At 43.5% G+C, this 20,467-nt stretch overlaps 1 protein-coding gene across 2 annotated transcripts in view; it reads left to right on the top strand.

The window, feature by feature from the left end:
* LOC118779266 (sodium-coupled neutral amino acid transporter 3-like) overlaps window positions 1-15,373 on the top strand; it is a 36,336-nt gene extending 20,963 nt beyond the window's left edge. For both annotated transcript variants that reach the window (XM_036531276.1, XM_036531277.1), the window contains 13 exons: window positions 574-689; window positions 6,614-6,687; window positions 7,083-7,175; window positions 7,704-7,785; window positions 8,168-8,250; window positions 8,772-8,830; window positions 9,319-9,441; window positions 9,774-9,853; window positions 10,060-10,160; window positions 10,780-10,904; window positions 12,855-12,999; window positions 13,100-13,203; window positions 13,326-15,373. In XM_036531276.1, the coding sequence (XP_036387169.1) occupies window positions 574-689; window positions 6,614-6,687; window positions 7,083-7,175; window positions 7,704-7,785; window positions 8,168-8,250; window positions 8,772-8,830; window positions 9,319-9,441; window positions 9,774-9,853; window positions 10,060-10,160; window positions 10,780-10,904; window positions 12,855-12,999; window positions 13,100-13,203; window positions 13,326-13,430 (1,290 nt within the window). In that variant the 3' untranslated portion in view covers window positions 13,431-15,373. The remainder of the gene's footprint in view (window positions 1-573; window positions 690-6,613; window positions 6,688-7,082; window positions 7,176-7,703; window positions 7,786-8,167; window positions 8,251-8,771; window positions 8,831-9,318; window positions 9,442-9,773; window positions 9,854-10,059; window positions 10,161-10,779; window positions 10,905-12,854; window positions 13,000-13,099; window positions 13,204-13,325) is intronic.
* Window positions 15,374-20,467: the final 5,094 nt, after the last annotated feature.

The raw sequence follows: 20,467 nt of genomic DNA, 5'->3' as shown, positions 1-20,467 counted from the left end.
ATAAATACCCAACATGACGCCATTTTCCTCCCTTGTTCATGACTATCTGTAAACCTGGCATAAAAGCTGGCAGTTAAGAAATCCTCCGAAATCTTCTGGCGCTTATTTAATTTGCAAATTGTATTGCTACCTGTATTGTTACATTGCCAATTTTACCTCAAAGCCAAAGTCTGATCCCATTGAGATAGCTGTGTGTGTGTTTATATATTCATAATGGACCTAGTTGGAGGGTAGTATTTGCAAAACTCATAGTTTATCAGTATAATGGTATAATTAGGTTATCATCATTACTTATGTGCTCAAGAGATACTCTTATCAAGGGCACCTTGCAATGTCAACACAATGTATTTTCTGAAATTCCATTGACATAGATGAGCTTTAGTGGCACTACTATGAAAGAAAACCTTGCTCAGAGATGAAACGGCAGCATCCCATCCTGCTATTCAATCCACTTCCTTCACAAACAGACTGTAATGGGCTAACCAATGCTCTGAATGACTGCCTGTTAATTCTGCTTCATATCTGACACACTGTTCTCTTCCTTACAATAACTCAGTCGCCTCCCTTTTACAGTTTGAAGGAAAGACTTCCTTTGGAATGTCTGTCTTCAACCTTAGCAACGCCATCATGGGGAGCGGAATTCTGGGACTGGCATATGCCATGTCAAATACTGGCATCATCCTCTTCCTGTAAGTATCCCAGCCAGGCATCTCAGAGTCTCCACTGGGAATAAATGAAAGGAATTCAGTGATGATGTCACACAGTTATTGCCTCATATAACGTATTTGCCAGCTCACTGCTGGTACCTGACTGCCTTCCATAATTTGTCTGAGTACTCCTGCTGAATGTAGGCCTTGTATTAGTCTTAGCTGTGTTATTAGTACTAGCCTTAGACTGTGCTGCACGTATAACCTTGGCAGCAAGTTGGGGAAAACTGCGCTGTTTATTTGGTGTGTTTGACTCACAGCCCGGGTATAAAACGACGCAGTGTTCAGTATGTGTAATTAAGATGGGATCCTGGAAACTTGAACGAAGCCAAGGCGGCCAGATGGGAGGGGGAGGGGGTGGGGGGAGGTGGAAGGGGAAGGGGAGGGGGGGGCGCCTTGGCCGAAAAACAGCAGGCTTGTTTTCCTGTCGCGAACAGCTGGAGGTGAGGGACTCGCGCAACAAGGCACTGCAGTAAATCCCAAAGGACTTCATAACCTCACTTTCCAGATGAATGGTAGCCAATCTATCTTGAACCCTGGCGTCCAGAGCTAAACACAGAGGGGAGGGAAGAAAAGTACACCACGCTCAAAGAAAGTGCTGCTGCTGTGAATTTGCAGCAAAAAGGTTCAAAACGCTCGCCGATTTTTATCTTCTTCTTTAATAGTCCTAGTAGCTGGTGCATTATCATGCCATCACTGACAGGAGCGGTTCAATGCAATGCTGTTTTAATGCTACGAAGCCCAAAAACTGAGATTTGAAGTTATGGCTGCGTTTATCCGCTATTTTTCAACCCAGCCATGCTGTATGAAACGCTGTTATGTAAGGATGTGATGGTCGCCAAAAGAAATATACGCGTCCCAACATGCCCTGCCATGAGAACAGATCCCGGTTGTGTAAGAGCAATGTATAATAATCATTGTTTTCCTTGAGCTAAAGAGAGTGCAGTTACTAATGTTACTCTTAATGGTCTGTGGCACTGTCCACGGTGTTACAGTAAACCATAAAATGGAAGGCACTTCCAGTAAATTCTCAGACATGGGCTTGGACAGTGTCCATAGGGGAAGCATGAGATGGAATTACCATATTGCCCGCCGTTTATTTTTGTGAAAATAAAAAATAAATTGTGAATTTATTTTTGTAAAATGCTGGTAATTCCACTGTGATAGTTCCACTGTGATGTGTGATATTCTGTGAAGGCGACGTGTCATTTATGTAGCTGGCTGTTGTACATCCACGTGCGTGCAGCTGTGGTCCCTCTCACCAGGGAGCCTTAGAGTCCATCTCCCTAAGAAAGCTTCTTGGCTGAGAGTCGCACACTCTCCCTGTGCTGCATTAGGGTAGGCGGGATACAGGTCAGGGCTATTTGCTGATAACCCTCTGGTTGCCCTCTTGTCTTTGGCACGGATTGGCACTGCGCAATGAAAGGAAATTGAATTTACCGTCCAGCGCAGCAGAAGCCAAAGTCCCTCTGTGACAGCTGATCTATAGATGATCTATAGATGCCTGAGTAATGGCCATGTAGGGCCAGGCGTGGACCGTCCTCAGCGCTTGGCTGTATTTGAGAAAGAGGCGCATGAGTCACTTTGTCAACACAAGGCAGGATTTTAAAGCCCACGATTTGACTGGCCAAGACATTTATGCTGCCTTTCCCAAAACATTCAAAAGTATGCTTGAGCAGCACCAAGACAACAAACTCTTTGATAAATATGACTATGTTTATATGCATCTTCATCCTCTCGAGTGATGAAAACAATCAACTAGTGGTTTATAAAAACATACTACGGCTGCTTATAGAGATGAATACAAGCAATAAACAAATAATGCCTACCAGACAAAATCCCAATTTTTCAATCACTTACACGTCCACAAGGTATATAGCTCATCTCACCTGATGGAATTTGACATTTCACTCATTTTCTTTAGTAATGAATGGCTTGTCAGGGCTTGTACCCAAAAGGCTGCCTTTTCAGTTCCAGTGTAGGGCACTGTTGTACCCTTGAGAAAAGTTCTTGGCCTGAATGGCCTCAGCAAACATTCAACTGTGTAAATTGATGATATTCAGGCTGCTCTGGATAAGGGTGTATGCTTAGTAAATAAAAAATAGTCATGTTAAATGGGAAATCAAACAATAAGGAACTTGAAGCGGAGAACTGGTTTTGACAGAAAGCTGCTATGGCTAAAAATGCTGGCTGTTATGGCGTCATGTTGGTAGTGCGGCTGTAACCTGCCAGCGATGGTGATCTTGCTGTGGTGAGCTTACATAGGAGTCATGGATTTTGATGTTGGTCAAAGGTTTGTGTCCCATTCCTCTGCTTGCTACAATGGGATAGTGGGATACACTACCTCCCCCACTAAACCCCTTTGCTTGGAATATTGTATTCAGTACTGCACTACATAAGTATTAGATTAGGGTGAATTGTGTTGTATTGCTGTAGCAGCAAGACTTGATGGCATAGCACAAAGGACTATTAAATAACCACTACCATGCCATTGAATGTAACCTGATCCATCATCACCCTAAGTGCATTTTTAGTGGATTCACATTTTCACCATGGATGCACATGGAAATGAAACTGCATTTCACAGCTGTTGGTACCCGTTCCTGGCCCCAGCCTGCGCCCACGGGCTGTTTCCCGCTCCTTCCCACAGGTCGTGGCATTTCGGTCTGCCTGTAGATTTCTCTGCCTTTCGAAGGTCAGCATAATCAGCTTAATCAGCAGGGAAAAGGCATGGGAACTCCAGCATGTGTGCCCCTGCAAGGACGACATCTGAGGGGGGCCTTGAAAATCAAACGTGCAGAGCACATTGGCCTGTGAATGTACCGTACGCGTATCACCTCGGGAGGCAGCTGACAGAGGCGTGCGCGGACGGCCAGCTGGTGGTCAGAAGCAGCAAAACCAGCACCGCTGCATCCTTTGTGCAGCACCAGATACTTCTTTAATGGCCAGTTCTCTTTGCCTTTCACTCTCTAAAAGAGTCCAGCAAGAAAGCAGCTCCAGGGACACCAAAGGGCCACTGAAGATCGACCTCATATCATCTCCAGGAGCTCAGGGGCCAATTAGAAAGTTGCATGACTCCTGATTCGATATACCGTATTCCCAATATGGTTAAAGAATTAGCTCGTTCGTGAAATGGATGTATTTATAGCATGGTGTGTTTGCTCCCGTGAGACACATCATCCAATCAAATGGCCGTCTGCACAAGGGGCAGGAAGTCTGTTTAACCCGTGGCTCTCCTACCACGGTTCTGGCAGGCACTCAGTGTCACTGGTTCAGGGTCATTCGCAGTTTTGTATTCTGTAACTGGTGCTGACTGCAGCCCATATACTGATATCCCATGGGTCAGCCGTGTAATTTACCAAAAATATGTAGTTCTCATGTGTGTTGCTTTGTTTGTGATTTATTCTTGTCACCAGTGAAATCAAGATGATGTTCGTCGTGTGAGGGCCAACCCTATGTGCATTTGCATTGTCATTTAATGCGCTTGGTTCACTCAGACCAACTATGGACTTATCAGTCATGGCTGTGAATCAAACATTAGCCTTTGTGCTAAGACCCTTTCTCATTTTAGATGTCTGATTTATGACTCGGTATTGTTAGAGTCAGCGGGCTACAAGGATAGGGACTGACGCTGCCATCCAAGAGCTGAAAATGTAGGCCCGCTCATGATAAAATGTAATCCTATGAGACTCAGGACAGCTGCAGTTTCTTTGTTTAAATAAGCTTTTTGTCCTCATCCTGATCCCGCACGCAGACATACATCACGGTTTCATTAGTGACCCGGAGCTCTGGATGATACATGTGCGATGTTTTGGGAGAATGATGTCCTTCGTTACGTCATCATAATGGGTTGTGAATGGTGTTCTGTGAGGGTTTGCTAATGTTGAGAGGATGTGCCCATTTCAAAGGAAGCAGCTGGATGTGGACACACGTATTACAGTTCACCAGCTGTGTTTCTGCCGCTCAAACGTCCTCCACAATCTCAGTCTCCTCTCCCCACTGTCTGCTTCCTGGTTTGTCAATAAAGTTGGCTCAACAGCATTTCCAGCTTGTCAGTCATGCACAATGCGGGCACACATTTAAATCCCTAAACAGTTGTGTGCCACCAGATGATTTAAGATCAGAAACAGTAACCGCACACTGGGACCCTAATAGCAGCATACAGGGTATTAACTTGGGACCAATTTAGCAGTGTGGAGGTATTCACTCAGGAGCATAATAGCAGTGAGTGGGTATTCACTTGGGAACATAATAATGGTGATGACATAATAATGGTTCATGCAGATACATGATTACATGACTAAGCCCTAACCCTACTAATGTGAAGGTATAAATGCTTTACAACCACAGATGACACTATACACTCTAAATTGTAAAGGCTGTCTGTCTGCAGGGAGGGTTGTAGAGTCAGGCCAGGCTGAGGAGGCTATGAGGAGAGGGGGGTTCTGGGACTGGCTGAGGAGGAGACCACAGTTGTGCCTTGGCGGTGGGCAGGCTGACCGCGGTGACGGCCGTGCGGGTCGCGATTGGGGGCCTGCGGGCGCGGGTTGCGGGTGGGGATTTCTGTTGGAGGCGGCGTGGCTGCCTCGGTTGTGAGTGGGGTGTTCCGCTTTACTTCATGGCAGGAATGAGCATTGGCATGCCGTTGCATCAGCCTCGATTAGCGTGCACTGCGAAGGGGACATGCTTCCTGGTATTAGAGATCTGGTTGCGCCAACAGAGCCCAACCGGCACGCACAATCTCCCAGCAGGAGGCGGGTGGGGGGGGGGGGCGGGGGTTTAGGTGACAGAAGGACAAGCACGCCTCTGAGCTCGACCTGCGTTGGCGTGGGGCAAGATTGCGAAGGCACGGCGCACCTACCGTGAGCCTCCTGCAAATCAGATTTGAGGGGTTAAAAATAGGCAGGCGCTGGCAGATCAAACGCGCGTCCTCGCGAGCGCGCACGAGCGCTTCCGGCCGCGTCCGAGGCTGCGCGGGTGGGCCCGGGCGCTGGCGTGGCGTCTGTCGCGGTAATGAGATTACGGGATTGGGCTCTGTTTCGCAGCAGGGGAGCGGGGAGATGACTGCGCAGTTTGTGGCCGCTGATTCCTTATTCACAGTGCGGGAAGCGTTCGGCTCACTCTGTTTATGTGGACAGAGGCCAGGGAAGTATGTGTACCAAATCAAAAGCTAACCCAAAATGCGAAGGAGCCCTGAAGCCTGGCACATATCTGCTTAAAGTTTTATGAAATATTTAGTGGACAATTAAGTTGTATTTGATTTGATCCTAAACCTCCACCACATCAAAATCTATGCTAGAAATAGTTCCAGCACTACTTGTCTGAGACCTGGAACATATCTCTCTAAAGAGGAATTTCTGTTTACTGAAAAAACAACGGGCAGATAAGTTCTTCTGTTCCAGTCTGTTCTGCTCAATTCTAAACTCTCACCAAATCAAAACCCATTACAGAATTTATCCTAACTCTCCTTGACTGGGGCCTGAAACATATCTGGATCAATGCTTTCACCAATCAAAATTTCACCTAAAATTAAGACCGGTAGTCAGTAGCAGGAAGAGGTGAATCAAGTTGTAATTTGTCATAGGTGGATCAATGGGCAGTTGAATTTTCTCACGCTCAAGTAGTTGGATAGCAGGGAGGGGGAGTGGTCAGGCCTCTGTATCCAGGTCCAGAATGTCTTGGTTTGAACTGAAGTGGCTGACACACTCTTGAAAGTCACATTTTCCATTGATCTTACATTGTATAATCACACGTGTTGACGCAATAATACAACGCAAAGTGCAAAATGTGATTAACACCCTATGTAATGCGCCAACAGTAGAAGAATGCGATGGAGATCTGTTTTCTTTTCATTAAGCCATGGCGTGTATATGTAACAGTGCATGTCCCCTCCCTGTCTTTTGCAGAATCCTGTTGACGTTCATCGCCATCCTGTCAGCGTACTCCATTCACCTTCTCCTGAAGAGCGCAGGAGTTGTGGGTAAGCGCATTGTGTAACCGGCCAAGGATGTCATACCTGTGTGACCTCTGCCACTCAGGCAGCTGCCCTAGATTCATGTCACATGACTTCAATCACTGGGCCACCGGGCCGCGGTAGAGGCGGAAGGGATTTAGCCATGACGATCATCTGAGCCGTTTGTTTTGGACGAGCAAATGTAAACACTGCCTCTGAGCAGTGAAATTCTGGGTTCATTTTTGGCGAAAAGAGAGTGTGAATGTGTTAATCCTGTATAAGGAACTCAGCACAAAATTGGCCTCTCTCTTCGATACCTGTTTGAGGGCTGTTGTTGTAGCTCCCGTTCAGCTTGCTGTTTTAACTGCATGTGAGCGTCTTTCGACTGGTGTTGTGTTCTTATTTGTTTACCGTCCTGGCAGGGATCCGCGCGTACGAGCAGCTGGGAAACCGGGCTTTTGGTCCCCCAGGGAAAGTGCTGGCAGCTGTAATCATCACCATACACAACATCGGAGGTGAGTCACAGCGTGGTGCTCTCTGGATGAGCAGATACCAGAGGTGATGTCGTGCCCGGGCTGGCACTGCAGCTCGGCCTTGCCATGCTGGGAAATAACCTGGAAAGCCTGGGGCTTTCTTTTGAGGAATGCACTATGGTGCATTGCCTGGGAAGATTTATGCTGCCTTTCTGTAGCAACATTTCACCCTCCAAATATAAACAGAACGCGGAGTTCAAGAAAATCAGATGTGCGGCTGCACCTAGAGCAGGCCTGAGCACTTTGTGGCGCGCCGGGTAACGCCCACGTGACAGTTTCCCACACCTGCTTTCCCACCAGCGTCTGTCACACAGTGAACCACAGCTGCGTCCCCGAAACGGACGAGCGACACACCCAGAGGAAACAGATCAAAACAACACCTCACCAAAAAATAAGAAACACATCAGAATCAACCTGATCTGAATAATCTAAGCAAATTATTAAACTCTGTGGAGAATTTGAGAGATGGCTTCTTTCCCTCCGATGTGACCTTCTCGTCTCTGTCTTTAGCGATGTCCAGCTACCTCTTCATTGTGAAGTACGAGCTTCCCTTGGTGATCCAGGCCTTCCTGAACAGGAACTCGGCGTCCGGGTGAGTGACGGAGGCGAGCGAGTGAGTCTGCGCAGTGGCTGTCACAGAAAAGAGCAGAGGGGAAAAAAAACTCATCTATTTGAAGCCTCAACCTACCCAACCCTCCTTCAGGATTCAAATAGAGGCTTCACACCAGAGAGACCTTACTGTTGTTTCACTGTTGGTGCTCTAAAGAACATACTACTATCACAGTTAGGCTCTGGACTTGTCTGCAGTATCTGAGAAATGGGGTGTGTGTTCATATAGCTCATATCCTTTGTTTACCGAAGATCCAGGTTTTAGGCAGCCTGTCCAACAGACAGGTACTCAGTATAGGATACATATAGGAGGGCAGGCTGGGTTTTTTGGTGGTGTTCATCTGACCATCCATCTTTCTTCCCAGAGAGTGGTACTTGAACGGGAATTACCTGATCATCATCGTCAGCTTCACCGTCATCCTTCCCCTCGCGTTAATGCGGCAGCTCGGTATGTGAGCTACGAATCCTTCTCCCGCCTTCCCTTCCATCTCCCTCCCCGTCCAAAAACCTCCATTTGCCATTTTCTCACATTCATTCACATTTCTCACAGTTCTGTTTTCACCCTTTTCTTGGCCCAGCGAATGGGTTAATTGCGAAATATCACCATTTCTCATGATTTCTACCATAGTGACAGCCACAATGTAGAAGTCCATCAATGTGCAAAAGGAGTACAGCTGTTTCTGTTTTTATTGCATATCAATATTGCTTCAATAGAAATATGGTGGTTGTGAGACATTATCATTTGTAATAATTTGTAATAATTGCGATAGAATCAGGCAACAGTGTTACAATCCGTTATCACAATAATAATAATCCATAATCCATTATCACAATAATTGCAAGTCATTTTGACCTCATAAAAACTTGGTTCAACTGAAACTGGACAATTGTAGAGATAGGGAAGTCTGCAGACATTGAATGAGGGCAGGATGTCTTTGCTTGTGTTGTGAGCTTGTTTCATGTTTGTAGGTTATCTTGGCTACACCAGTGGCTTCTCCCTCACATGCATGATGTTTTTCCTCATTTCGGTGAGTGAATTCAAGAGTACAATCTTCATTTAATATATGTGACCCCCCCGCCCCAGTAACATTTGACTCCTCCTTCACTTCCATTTGCCATCCTTTCAGTCAGGGTGCCCTGGGTTCTGATTACATTACTGTCACCGGTGGTCACCATCATGAAGGGAATTGCTTTTGCTGGTAAAAGGCCATGGTTGTCTCTCCGGTACAATTTAAAAGGGGTGCAGATTTAGTGCCATTTTAAAATAACATTTCTCTTGGGTGGTGTTTCAAAACATTATCAGAGTTCTTAGGGTTTTTTCTACGTGAGTGTGTCAAGTGGTGAAGGACACTTTGTAAAATCCCTCGTTCGACATTTCACCTAACAACGTCAGTGGCAGCTGTGCCATTTTGGCTGAAAGCGTCAAACCTAGCACTCGTACAGTGAAGCTAGATGACGCCTTCATCTTCCATTTCTTTTCCTTTCCTTCCCTCCGTTCCCCCGCTGCCTCTTTCAGGTGATCTACAAGAAGTTCAACATCGAATGTCCGTTGCCGCTCAATGACCACATTGACCCTCCTGTCATTAGTAACGCTACAGAGGATGCCTGCAAAGCTGACCTGTTCACCATTAACCAGCAGGTCAGAGAAAGCCCTCTTTTCCCTACTGCTATGTCGAGAACAGCAAAGTATTTGTGGATGTTTTTAACCGAACGGACAATTAAGCTTCATTTGATGTTATTCTAAATTGTCGCCAAATGAAAATCTATGCCAGAAACAGTCGCAGCACTCCTTGACTGAGGCTTAGAAGGTACAGTATCTGCCTAAAGAGAAAATGCAACTTGACATTTCTTTATGTGTGGATTAGAGTGCAGGGGTTTTATGTGAACCAGCAATGTAAAAATGGCAAACTTCTTACGGACCTGTCCAGGTGCCAAGGACTAACCGGAGTTTGTGCGGTCTTGGTTTCACAGACGGCGTACACCATTCCCATCTTGGCGTTTGCCTTCGTCTGTCACCCGGAGGTCCTGCCCATCTACACCGAGCTGCGCAAGTGAGTGTGTGCCAACGCACGGTTTCATCACAGCGGCCACCTGGCTTGTTTAGAAATCTCATAACCGTCAAGCCCTTTTCATCAGCAAATGCGACTCCACGTTTGCTGCTGTGACTCCCCCACCCCCCACCACCCTGATTCATTTTCATTTTCCATGTCAATCATGAATCCTGTCTGCCTGTCTGTCTCCACCCACTGTACCTCAGCCCCTCCAAGAAGCGCATGCAGAACGTGGCCAACATCTCCATATTAGCCATGTTTGTCATGTACCTCCTCACCGCTGTCTTCGGCTACCTCACCTTCTATGGTAAGATAATAGGAGAAATTTTTTTTAAGTACTGGGGTTCATGCAAAAAAAAAAAATCAGTATGAGAGATTGACACTATAAAAACAATTGGTTGATTAATAGCAAAGAGGAATTCATTCAGCTGCCGGCTGTGTTGACGCCATCTGGTGGCCATAAACACACATGTGCTTCTCTGTGCCGTTAAAATCACACAGCCTTGACTTTCTCACCATAACATTCCAGGGCTCTGTGATATAAGTGAACCTCCAGAATGCTGTTTGTCCATGTCTCCTGTGCTTGTCTTACATTAATTAGCCTGTCGTTATCCTAGACGTATCCTACATTAAGACTTACGAGACTCAAGTGTGCATCTTCAGCTTGCTCTTCCATCTTCCACCGGTTTCAGCATTATCATCTGAATAGACATTGAGTGTATAAGTATGAGTTACATTGCACAGAACAATAATAATTAAACAACAGCTTTCAGGGATTGTACCCCTGTTTTCATGAGTATAAATTCGAGGGTGAGGGCTGTTCCTGTTTCATGCGATGGTATTGTCCATTTCTGCTAAAGAGGTTAGGAAACCTCAGATTATGGGAGCCGCCTTGCCTTGTCTGACTTTGTCGTTTCTGTCTGCAGTGAATGTGGAGGCGGAGCTGCTCCACACGTACAGTAAAGTGGACCCTCTTGACACCCTGATCCTGTGCGTGCGTCTGGCTGTACTGGTGGCCGTCACCCTAACCGTCCCTGTTGTCCTCTTCCCGGTGAGACCCCCCCCGTCCCCTGCCACATGTCTCTGGGGTTATAAATGTCTTATATTTACATGTAGTTTGACGTGTACATTTCTCCAGTTACTTACAAATTAGTGTATGTTGGATGACTAGATATTGCAGCATGATATTTCTGTTTAGTGATTTCAGACATTCACGGTGCCGCAAAAAATTTTTTGAAGACAGCACAACATGTATAACTGTTGATTAAATCATTGTTTTAATGCAACACTGTCAAACCGAAATGGACTCAACATATAGAAGGCCTTGTACCACACCCAATAACATGCAAGAAAGCAAAAATATAAAAATCTTCCACTTCCTCAATGCCAAAATAAATATAACAGCTAAAAAATAATCCCACAAATGAGAAAAAGTAATCCACAGATGCAAATCCTGATCTAGTGAAAAATAAAAATGATTGATTTTACCAATCTTCAAATGTCCATACAGTCCAAAAAATCAAACCTTGAGCCGCAAATTAAACCTCTGTACAAGCTAAAAAATAAGTTCTTACTTGACAAAATAACTTTTAAATGAATGAAAGGAATGAATCATTTATTAAAATGAATTAAAATTAAAATAAATATTTTTTCTAGATTTGTAGCATAACAGCCAAACAAGCATCTCTCATTCCCTTTCTGAGGCTAAGAGAATAAACGGATGGGTCCCTAAAGCTCAACCTAGAGTCATGAAGCCTGCATATTTTGTAGGTTATGATGTGTGCCACCCTTTCAGTTGCTGGAAAGCCCAAGCAATTCCAGTCATAGAGTATTAATTCAAGGGTCAGCATTTACGCTAGGCTTCCAACCACACAAGCTACGACATTTTCGCTCTGGGGGCGTGGTCGCGAAAACAGCAAGCAAGTTTGGCTATCCTGTTAGTAGCAAGTGTAGTTGTGGTGCGGTGACGTAGTGTTTAAATGATGATCTTTGTCTCAACTAAGTTGATATAAACAACAATTCGTGTTGATGTAGACAATAAGTTCGTCCAGACATCGTTTAATCATATGAATGTTTTCATGCCAAGGCTTGCCTGGCTATCCTAGCAATCTGCGAAGTGTATGGCTGCTTCTCAAAGTCAAGGAAGGATCCTTAATGGCTGCATTTCAAGGATGCTATGTTATTGAATCCTGCCGAAGGACTGTTCTGATGTCGAGGATCCTTCGAATTCTACCAAGGACCGAGTCCCTCGTTCAGAGAATTTTCAAGGATGCATAGCGTGTATGCTCAGTGTTCTTAAAGCACCCACAATCCTATGCGCACGTACAAGGCGCAATGACGCACACCTGCATACTTGCTAGACTGTTCCATTATCTGTTCTCCGAATGCTAGGAAGGGGTCTTGCCTAGCCTCTGAAGAACCCGACTTGGAAGGGCCTGTTCTACCAGGGAAGCATCCTTGACTTTGAGAAACAGCCTATATGTGGTGTCCAAAAACGTTAGTGGTTAGCCTGTCACCTAGCTCAAAAGTTTGAGTGCTTAAATGAAGGTCTATATTGGTCTATTTGCCCTGACCAGAGCTCGTGTTGATGTAAACACAAATGGTTACCTATACATCTTTTAATCATATACATGTTTTCACGCTACATATAGCCTTTAGCCTCCGCCATCTTGGTCAGACTTTTTTTGTTACTCCCGCCTCTCTAGAGAATGTCACATACTAAACACATCACATGCTGAACTGATTGGTTCTCACATGGTTCTCATTTGCATAAAGTTGGGGATTCGCCATCTCAATTTCTCTTGCTTCGCCGATTTTGCTCCGATTTCGCCCAATCAGAGCGAATTTCGCCCCTGTACAACCAGAATTCGTTGCAATGGAAGCGTACCGTTATTCTGTGGTTGGTGAAACGCTGCCGAGGGAAAGTCTTTGGTGTTTGTTGGGCACTTTTCACTTTTCCCTCCACACTGTGTGAATGGTTGTGAAACCCTCCTCTCCCCAGATCCGCCGAGCCCTGCTGCAGCTGCTCTTCCCCGAGAAGCCCTTCAACTGGCCGCGCCACATCATCATTGCCATCTGCCTGCTCTTCGTCGTCAACCTGCTCGTCATCTTCGTGCCCAACATCCGGGACATCTTTGGCATCATCGGTGAGTAGTCCAAAGCTATTTGAATCTCCCAGGGCTTTCATAGACAGTGTGGTTGGGGGTTAAAGTGAACCTTGTTTCTCCTTTCCCTCCTTCTCTCCAGGTGCCACCTCGGCACCCAGCCTCATCTTTATCCTCCCGGGAATATTCTACATCCGCATTGTCCCCAACGATCAGGAGCCACTGAAGTCCAGACCAAAGATCCAGGTAGGCCCACAGCTCTCGTCAGCAATATTCGCCTTTGTGAAAAATCACGCCCGATTTTTCACTTTGGTAAGTGTCAGTATTGGTCTTCTGATTGGCTCCCTCTTTCCCCCCTGTGTTTGCAGGCTGCGTGTTTCGCAGGACTCGGCTTCATCTTCATGGTGATGAGCATTTCCTTCATCATCCTGGACTGGGTGTCCGGAGAGGGCAAGAGTGTAGGCGGGCACTAACACGCTGCAGCCAATCACGAGATCCGAACGCCAAAATGCATCAGACTATTCCAACAGCCCCCCCACCTCCGCCACGCCCCACATTACCCTGCCACCCCTCCCGTCTCAGTCCAGTGAAGCGCCAGCGTAAGGCTGAACCTTCCCCCTCCCCCCACACACACCTTTCTACCCGCCACCACAAATGAAATGATTTTTCCTCTGCCCCTTTTGAAAAGAAAAAGTGATGTGTCACCCTTCCGTGGTGGTAAGCCTCGTTGAAGAGGCGCAGTGATATCACTCCCTCGCTGGGATCGGGTATCCATGGCAGCCGTTCCAGGTGGCGATTCCGATTCACTGCCAGTTCACTTGCTCTGGCGCGGCTGAGAGGTGGCTGCCAGAATCTCTGGAGCCAGAACCCGATGAACACAGGGGTGTGCGCCAACCACGCCAGTCTGAGTTCTCTCACCCAGCAGGAATTCCACCTGCTTGAAACAGACACAGTGTAAAATCCTGTGAAAGGTACTTTTCTCTGTATAGATCGGTTTCAGTGGCTACTTGTCTGCTAGAACCATTGTTATCTCCTTTCAACCTTCCACTACATCAGAACTGAGCAACTCAAAGAATAGAAAAAAACTCACAGTTGGGAATTTCTTCTTTGAATGTGAAACCCCTCAGGCGTCTCAGACAATTTTTCACAGAAAATACCCAGGTATGCTCTTGGGTTGACCGTTCAGTGTTCATTATTATGCTTAGTAACCAAAGTCTGTCCAGAAAAAGATTTCCATCGTACAGGGCTAATTCCAAAGTACAGTCAGCTACTGTCCATTTGCTGACTGTCAGTTGATGGAGACAAATTATTTTGCTGTGGTCAGCCTAGTGAATGAGAAATTACATCATATTTTTGAAAGAGCATGTTTATTTTATCCTGCAACTTGAAGTGAATTTTTATTATCTTTCAATGATATTTAATATATGATGCAAACAAAAGCAAATATGAAATTATTTAAATTTCTCCACCTCCCTTCCGAAAAAAGAAAGAAAATGTTAGTTTTAGTTTTGGTGCCATTTATTGGATTAAAATGTATATACAAATATCTGTATGAAAACTGTAAATATTTGTATTTTCATGCCTGTAGAGAGGTTTACTAGAAAGCCATTGAGTCTCCAGTTTTGTGAGAACAGGACCTTAGAATGTAATTGGTTGGCAGTGAGCCAGCTGACAGTTGACCACTTCCATTGGTCAAATGAAAAGTTATTCCATTCCTACTGCGAATGACCAAAACGTCCATGAATTGATAGGCGACTCTTTCAAGTGCTTTTATATTTTTCCATGTGCATCATTTCAAGACTCCACATCAACAACTCCAAAGTATTAGCTTCAGTGTTTTTCCGTAAACATCATCTTGCCAATTCTGGCATTGCTGAGTAAATGGTTGGTCGGTCCCTCCCCTCTCTGATGACGTAAAGCCGTCCATGACTCCGCCCCTCTGGAGACACAGTTATGATTGGGTCAGGGGCTGAGGGATCGACAGAACTGTATTCCAGTGAGAGAGAATGAGAAAGGCTGACTAATGGTCAAAAATGGCTTTAGAATAATTCCATACAGATTTTTTGACATGTCCTTTATTAAGAAAATCATAATGGTGACGGTGACAGTTTGGAAACAGGGATTCCATTTATATATCATTGACAGTTTTCCTGGACAACATCTGACCAGAGCCACAGTTCAGAGTGCAGACACCAAAATGGAGAAACGTATCAGAATTGAGAAGTTGAGATGGTTTTTACCTAAGCATAGTGGTTTGTGTGGTTTTTAAGAACACATCTCACTTTATATGGAGATGAAAATGAAATATTTTAAGATTTTTTTTCACATGAAGATATTTTTCCAAAGTAAGAACAAAAGGGAGCCAGAAGAGAATTAAAATATAATGTGAAAAGAAAATATAATATACCCATAAAATATATTAATATTTCAAGATCTTAATATTGTAATAATTTTGAAACAGTGAAGAACTTTCTCTTTTATTTTGCTGTTTAACCAAAGGATTTTGGTGGTCAGTGAACAGAGTGCGGGTTCTTGATCATACAATATCAGGAATATCATTAGGGGATGATGTCCAAAAAAGATAAGCGAAACCCTGTTTGGTTTTTTGTTGTTGATGTCTTTTTTTGTTTTGTTTTCTAGTCAAACAAAAAGTGTTTGTCAAGGTCAAAGACATGTTTTGTTTTGAATAAAAGTGAGTGAAAGCCACTTCTGGTTAACTTTTGTCTGATGGTTTTTGTTAGTAAAAGTCCGGAACACCAAAAAGTGTTTCGTTACGGCAAAGAAGCAGATTTGATGTTCGTAGCAAAAGACAGGAGGTTTTTTAGCACAGCCGGCCGTGGGAACATCAGCATTGAGCAGAAGTTCAACAGGTATAGAATTCAGTTCATTTTTTTATACAGTTAATAGCAGTCACATTTGCATATGAGTTATGATAACCAGCAGGGGTGCTGTTTCTGATTGGTCTTGTGGAGCTGTGCATAGCTAAACAGCTCCTTCTCTAATTGGGTATTTCCTGAGCCCTGTAACCTAATTGGCTCCATAGGGTTCACAAGAGGCGCCGTTTGGCTCCGGTCAGATGTAGCGACATCGCTTTGTATTCAAATACACATCGCTTGTCTCCAGCATTTGTATTCGAATACATATCGCGTGTCTCCGGAACAAACGGCATGCCATTCCACAAAACTGTCTCCTAACAGTTTTCTTACACTTTATTAATGAGAAAGATGAAGAAAGCAGCTTCTCCCTTTAGGTTTGGATACTGATGTGCTTAAAACATTCAGGGTCGTGCTAAAGAGTGGTTTTAATTATGTCAAGACAGACAAAACAACACTTTTAAGAGAATATTTAAATGGTGTGCTCTTTGATCATAGAGGTACAGAGCAAAATAGCCAAACAAGTAACAAAATGGAATGAATGAATTGGAAAGCAATTTTGAAAGAAAACCTTCTGTGATAATGCAGACTTCTCATGGGCCTCATGTATGTCTGGTGCTTTGCCTTTTTGGTTGAAATTCCACACAGCATGTGTGATTCAGCAGTGTTAAATGGCAAGTGCCCATTGCTCTGCCACTACATACCTAGCCGGTTAGTTTCTCAGAACTATTTTGAAACTCAGATACCTGGATTGTACAGATATCAGATAGATATCTGTGTTCTATACTGGATACAATATATTTGTTTAAAACATATTGTATATTTGTTTGTTCTGGTTCTATTAGTGCAGGGGTCATTGGGATTCTTATTTCTTATGCTGTACTTGACCTAAATTGCATTGTCATATCTGGAATACCTCCAGATATGAATGCTCACATGTTAAAAAAAGTATTTTATGACTTTAATTCTAGTTACAGCAAGTACATTTTTTGGTGTTTTACTTCTGTTGGGTCATATGAGTTGTGTTGAGGTTAAACATACACTGTCAATTACATATGCCACGCATCATATTCGGGATGGGAGGAGCACAACATGGATTTGATGGATTACCATGCCAAACATGGAAAAGCTGCATCTGTAATAAGGTGCTAGTCACATTCTGATTGGGTCGACCACATGCCATAAAATTAATTTGGTACAGGTAGCAGTAACCATTCTGGAAATTTCCATCTTGATGTATAAAATGTGTTCATTTTACTGAATAGGTAGATTGACATAATGACCTTTTGGTGTCTCATTTAAATTTTACCTGGCTAAATTGGCAGGCAATGCATATTGTCTTTAACATGGATTGCCTTTTTTAGATTTGGATTGAAATTTGTAAATATATGAAATGTATATATAAATAAATGTATATATAAATAAAACTTGAGTCCATATAGACATGATGGCACAGCACTCTAATTCAATAGGGACATTTGACAAATTTAAAACGGGCAGACTACTCCTAGACTACGGCTGATGTACCAGGACCAGGGTTTCCTCTCCCTGATCTACAAAGACTGGTCAGTTGAACCGAGCTGTTCTGGCTAATCCGGTATCTCAGACCACAAGACAGATACTCTGAGGTTGAATTTGACTGTATACCCCAACATTAATACTTAGGTTTCAGCCTAACCGGTGTTCAGCGTCTCCTGTGAGCAATTGTATGAGCAGATTTCATGAATCCCGCAGCAATTGATCAAAAGCAGGTTTGACTCATGAGATCACAGTGATACATAAAGATGTGAAATAAGAAATACAAATTAATTTGTTGTAACTCCTGTTGAACCATTTTTCAACAACTGAAATGATAACCCAATGAGCATGGCACTGTTTGGCCACACGATGGCGATATAACATATTTAAGCAAAGCATAATAAAAAATGAACACATTTGCAGTTTATACCATCCTTACATGTGTCATCCATAGCAGAGTCCTAAAACCTTCTACATGTCTACATTTTGCTATCTGCAAGTATGATTTTTGTCATTATATGTTCCACATTTTTTAAATGGTTAAACAATCTTCAAATTAATCAACGGGCCAATGTGCAAATTTTACTACATTGTGTGCTACCAACAATCAAATTTGTGAAACTAATTTTTTGGATGCCGTTTGTCAGCATCGCTGCATAAGAGCCCTAATACACAAAATGCCATAGCTTAAGAATGATACAATTACATCTTGGAGGTCTTCCTATTTTGTAGACTTTTTTATGTTTAGATTTGCTCAACAGACACTCCTATGCAGAGCAACTGACACATTTTCCACTTCTTACACTATTCATTTACACAGGTGAATATTTAAGTGCCTTGTCCAGGGGTACAGCACCAGCACCCCACCCTTGAATTTAAAACCCTGACCGCTGGCTTACGGGCCCTGCTCTTTACTACAACGCCGCTGCCCAGTTGAAGGAGAGGGTGAGAGGAGAGCAAAGAAAAGCAGTGTGGAAAATGTTCTGCAAATGCCACAGCTGGAGGCAGACTCTCCAACGTTATGGTGCTTCCCAATGCTCACATGAAACAAACGGGAAGCAAAAAAAGTGCTGAAAATCAAATAAGCTATTTTAAAACAAAAACTATAAAAACTGCAGCACATGAAAATCTTTTTGAAGCAACAAAGCTGTATTTAATCACAGGCTAATTGCTTATTGGCAGAGGTATAGCTTGTTAACTCACATGCATAATTAAACAGGCAATGACAATTTAACAAATACAATGAACCAGTGCGCAGTGGAGTTGGTTGAATGAGCTAAATGCAATTAAAAGACAAGGATTCTTGACACAAAACAAACAGAGTTTAAACTAAAATCATTACTGACACTTCATGTCGGACATTTTTGGGTACGGGTGAAGGCTCTCCCTCACAGAAGAGATAACCAGCAAAGAGTAACAGTATATTCAGTTTAGCAGTGTGTTTGCCTTGACATGTCTGACATTGTAAGTTCACTATACTAGTCATGCTCTTTTGAATGACCTAATCAAGGGAAACATTACTAAAATACAGTGGGAGTGGCTTGTTACTGCACACATTTTAAAGGGCCTGCATCCTTGTTTACAGTTGTTAACAGTAGATATTTTCTTCTGGCCCCAAATTCATGAAAGTACTTGCTTACAACAATCTTTAAGGTGTGTACTGTGCAGATCTCTGATGGTGTTAGGAGCTAAAATCATATTCATGTGATCATGATGAATTTATTTAAAACAAATCCACACAAACCATTCAAATAAACAGATTTCATTCTAAGGACAAAGTTAGCAATGATTATAGGATGCTACAACTAGCTGAGATACTACTAAGAGTTCCTCCCTGTCCTAAAACTTTCCTCAAAGATGTAGTCACTTTTTAGGAATGCAAATTACTGGGTTGTATTCATAAAGCATTTAAAGAAATTCAGACCAAAGAAAGTTTCTCACAAGTTTCTCGTGTCAGAGTTTCAACTGTAGATTGCATTTACATTGAATTACATTATCCCATCTCGATCTTGTGACTAATAGGCACGAGATGCAGCTATTAAGTTTCAATGTGTAATTAATACTCTCACACGCTCTGCTCGATGCTTACAAAAAGGGAACTTCCATAAATATAGGCTACTGCATTACGAGAAGCGGAGGCCGTGGACTCTAGGCTCGAGAGTTTTGAGAAAGCCTGTGTCAAGTTATGGGCTCAGGGGTGTGTCTCCAAAAGAGGTCATGGAGTTCTGCTCTTTCCACAGCGTGACCTGTTTGCAGACACCATTCCCGCTGCAGAGCAGGAGCTCATATCCGTCTGTCTGTCTGTCTGTGTTACGGAATGTGTGTGCTCCCTCTGTATACCCTTACTATTAACTTCAGATCAATTACAATTACAACAATATAGATTATATTACAGTGGTTGTTGTCTAGGTTTATGCTGTGCACAAAGAACTGAGCGTGCATTAAGAGTAATGATCAGTTGGGCTTGTAACTAAACGGTGGCTGGTTCCCTGCTGGAGAATCAATTCTTAATCCACAATTGCCCCAGTAAATATCCAGCTGTATTGTAGCCTATGTAAGTTGCTCTGGATAAGAGGGTCTGCAAAATGACAATAATATAATGTAAGGAACTAATTTACATTTGACAGGTTTATGGAAAGTAGAGTATGCAAAGACTCCTCCCTCTGCTAATGATGGACATATGACTACAAGACAGACATGCACTCTCAGAGGAGTGGCATTCCTCACTCCCCATATCGAAAAAAAAAAAACATATATCAGTTTACATTTAAAAATGTTTAAAAATTTAAGGAACAAAAATACTTGTGACCTGTTCTGTAGACCTACAAAAATAGAAGTGTGACCTCACATACACTGAAGAGCTGATGAAAGTCACTCAGTAGAAGAATTGGTACATTTCATCCCTTTTTTTTCCTTGCCAGTTGTCCCATTAACTCATCTGCAACTACAAACCAGCGCAAGTGTCTCTTTTTTTTTTTTCGAACGGACAGAATGCAAAAGTTAGGGTTTGCCACACACTTTGCACTCTGTGCGGGTGTGTGCGCTCACGCTGGCTGGCACCCTGTTTTTTGTGCTTCTAGAGGAAGTCCAGCTGTGTTGCTGCACACACACAGACATGC

Source organism: Megalops cyprinoides, chromosome 6 (assembly GCF_013368585.1).
Source record: "Megalops cyprinoides isolate fMegCyp1 chromosome 6, fMegCyp1.pri, whole genome shotgun sequence".
Taxonomy (NCBI): domain Eukaryota; kingdom Metazoa; phylum Chordata; class Actinopteri; order Elopiformes; family Megalopidae; genus Megalops; species Megalops cyprinoides.
Note: the sequence above shows the minus strand (reverse complement) of the source record. Positions and strands in the feature narration are given on the sequence as shown.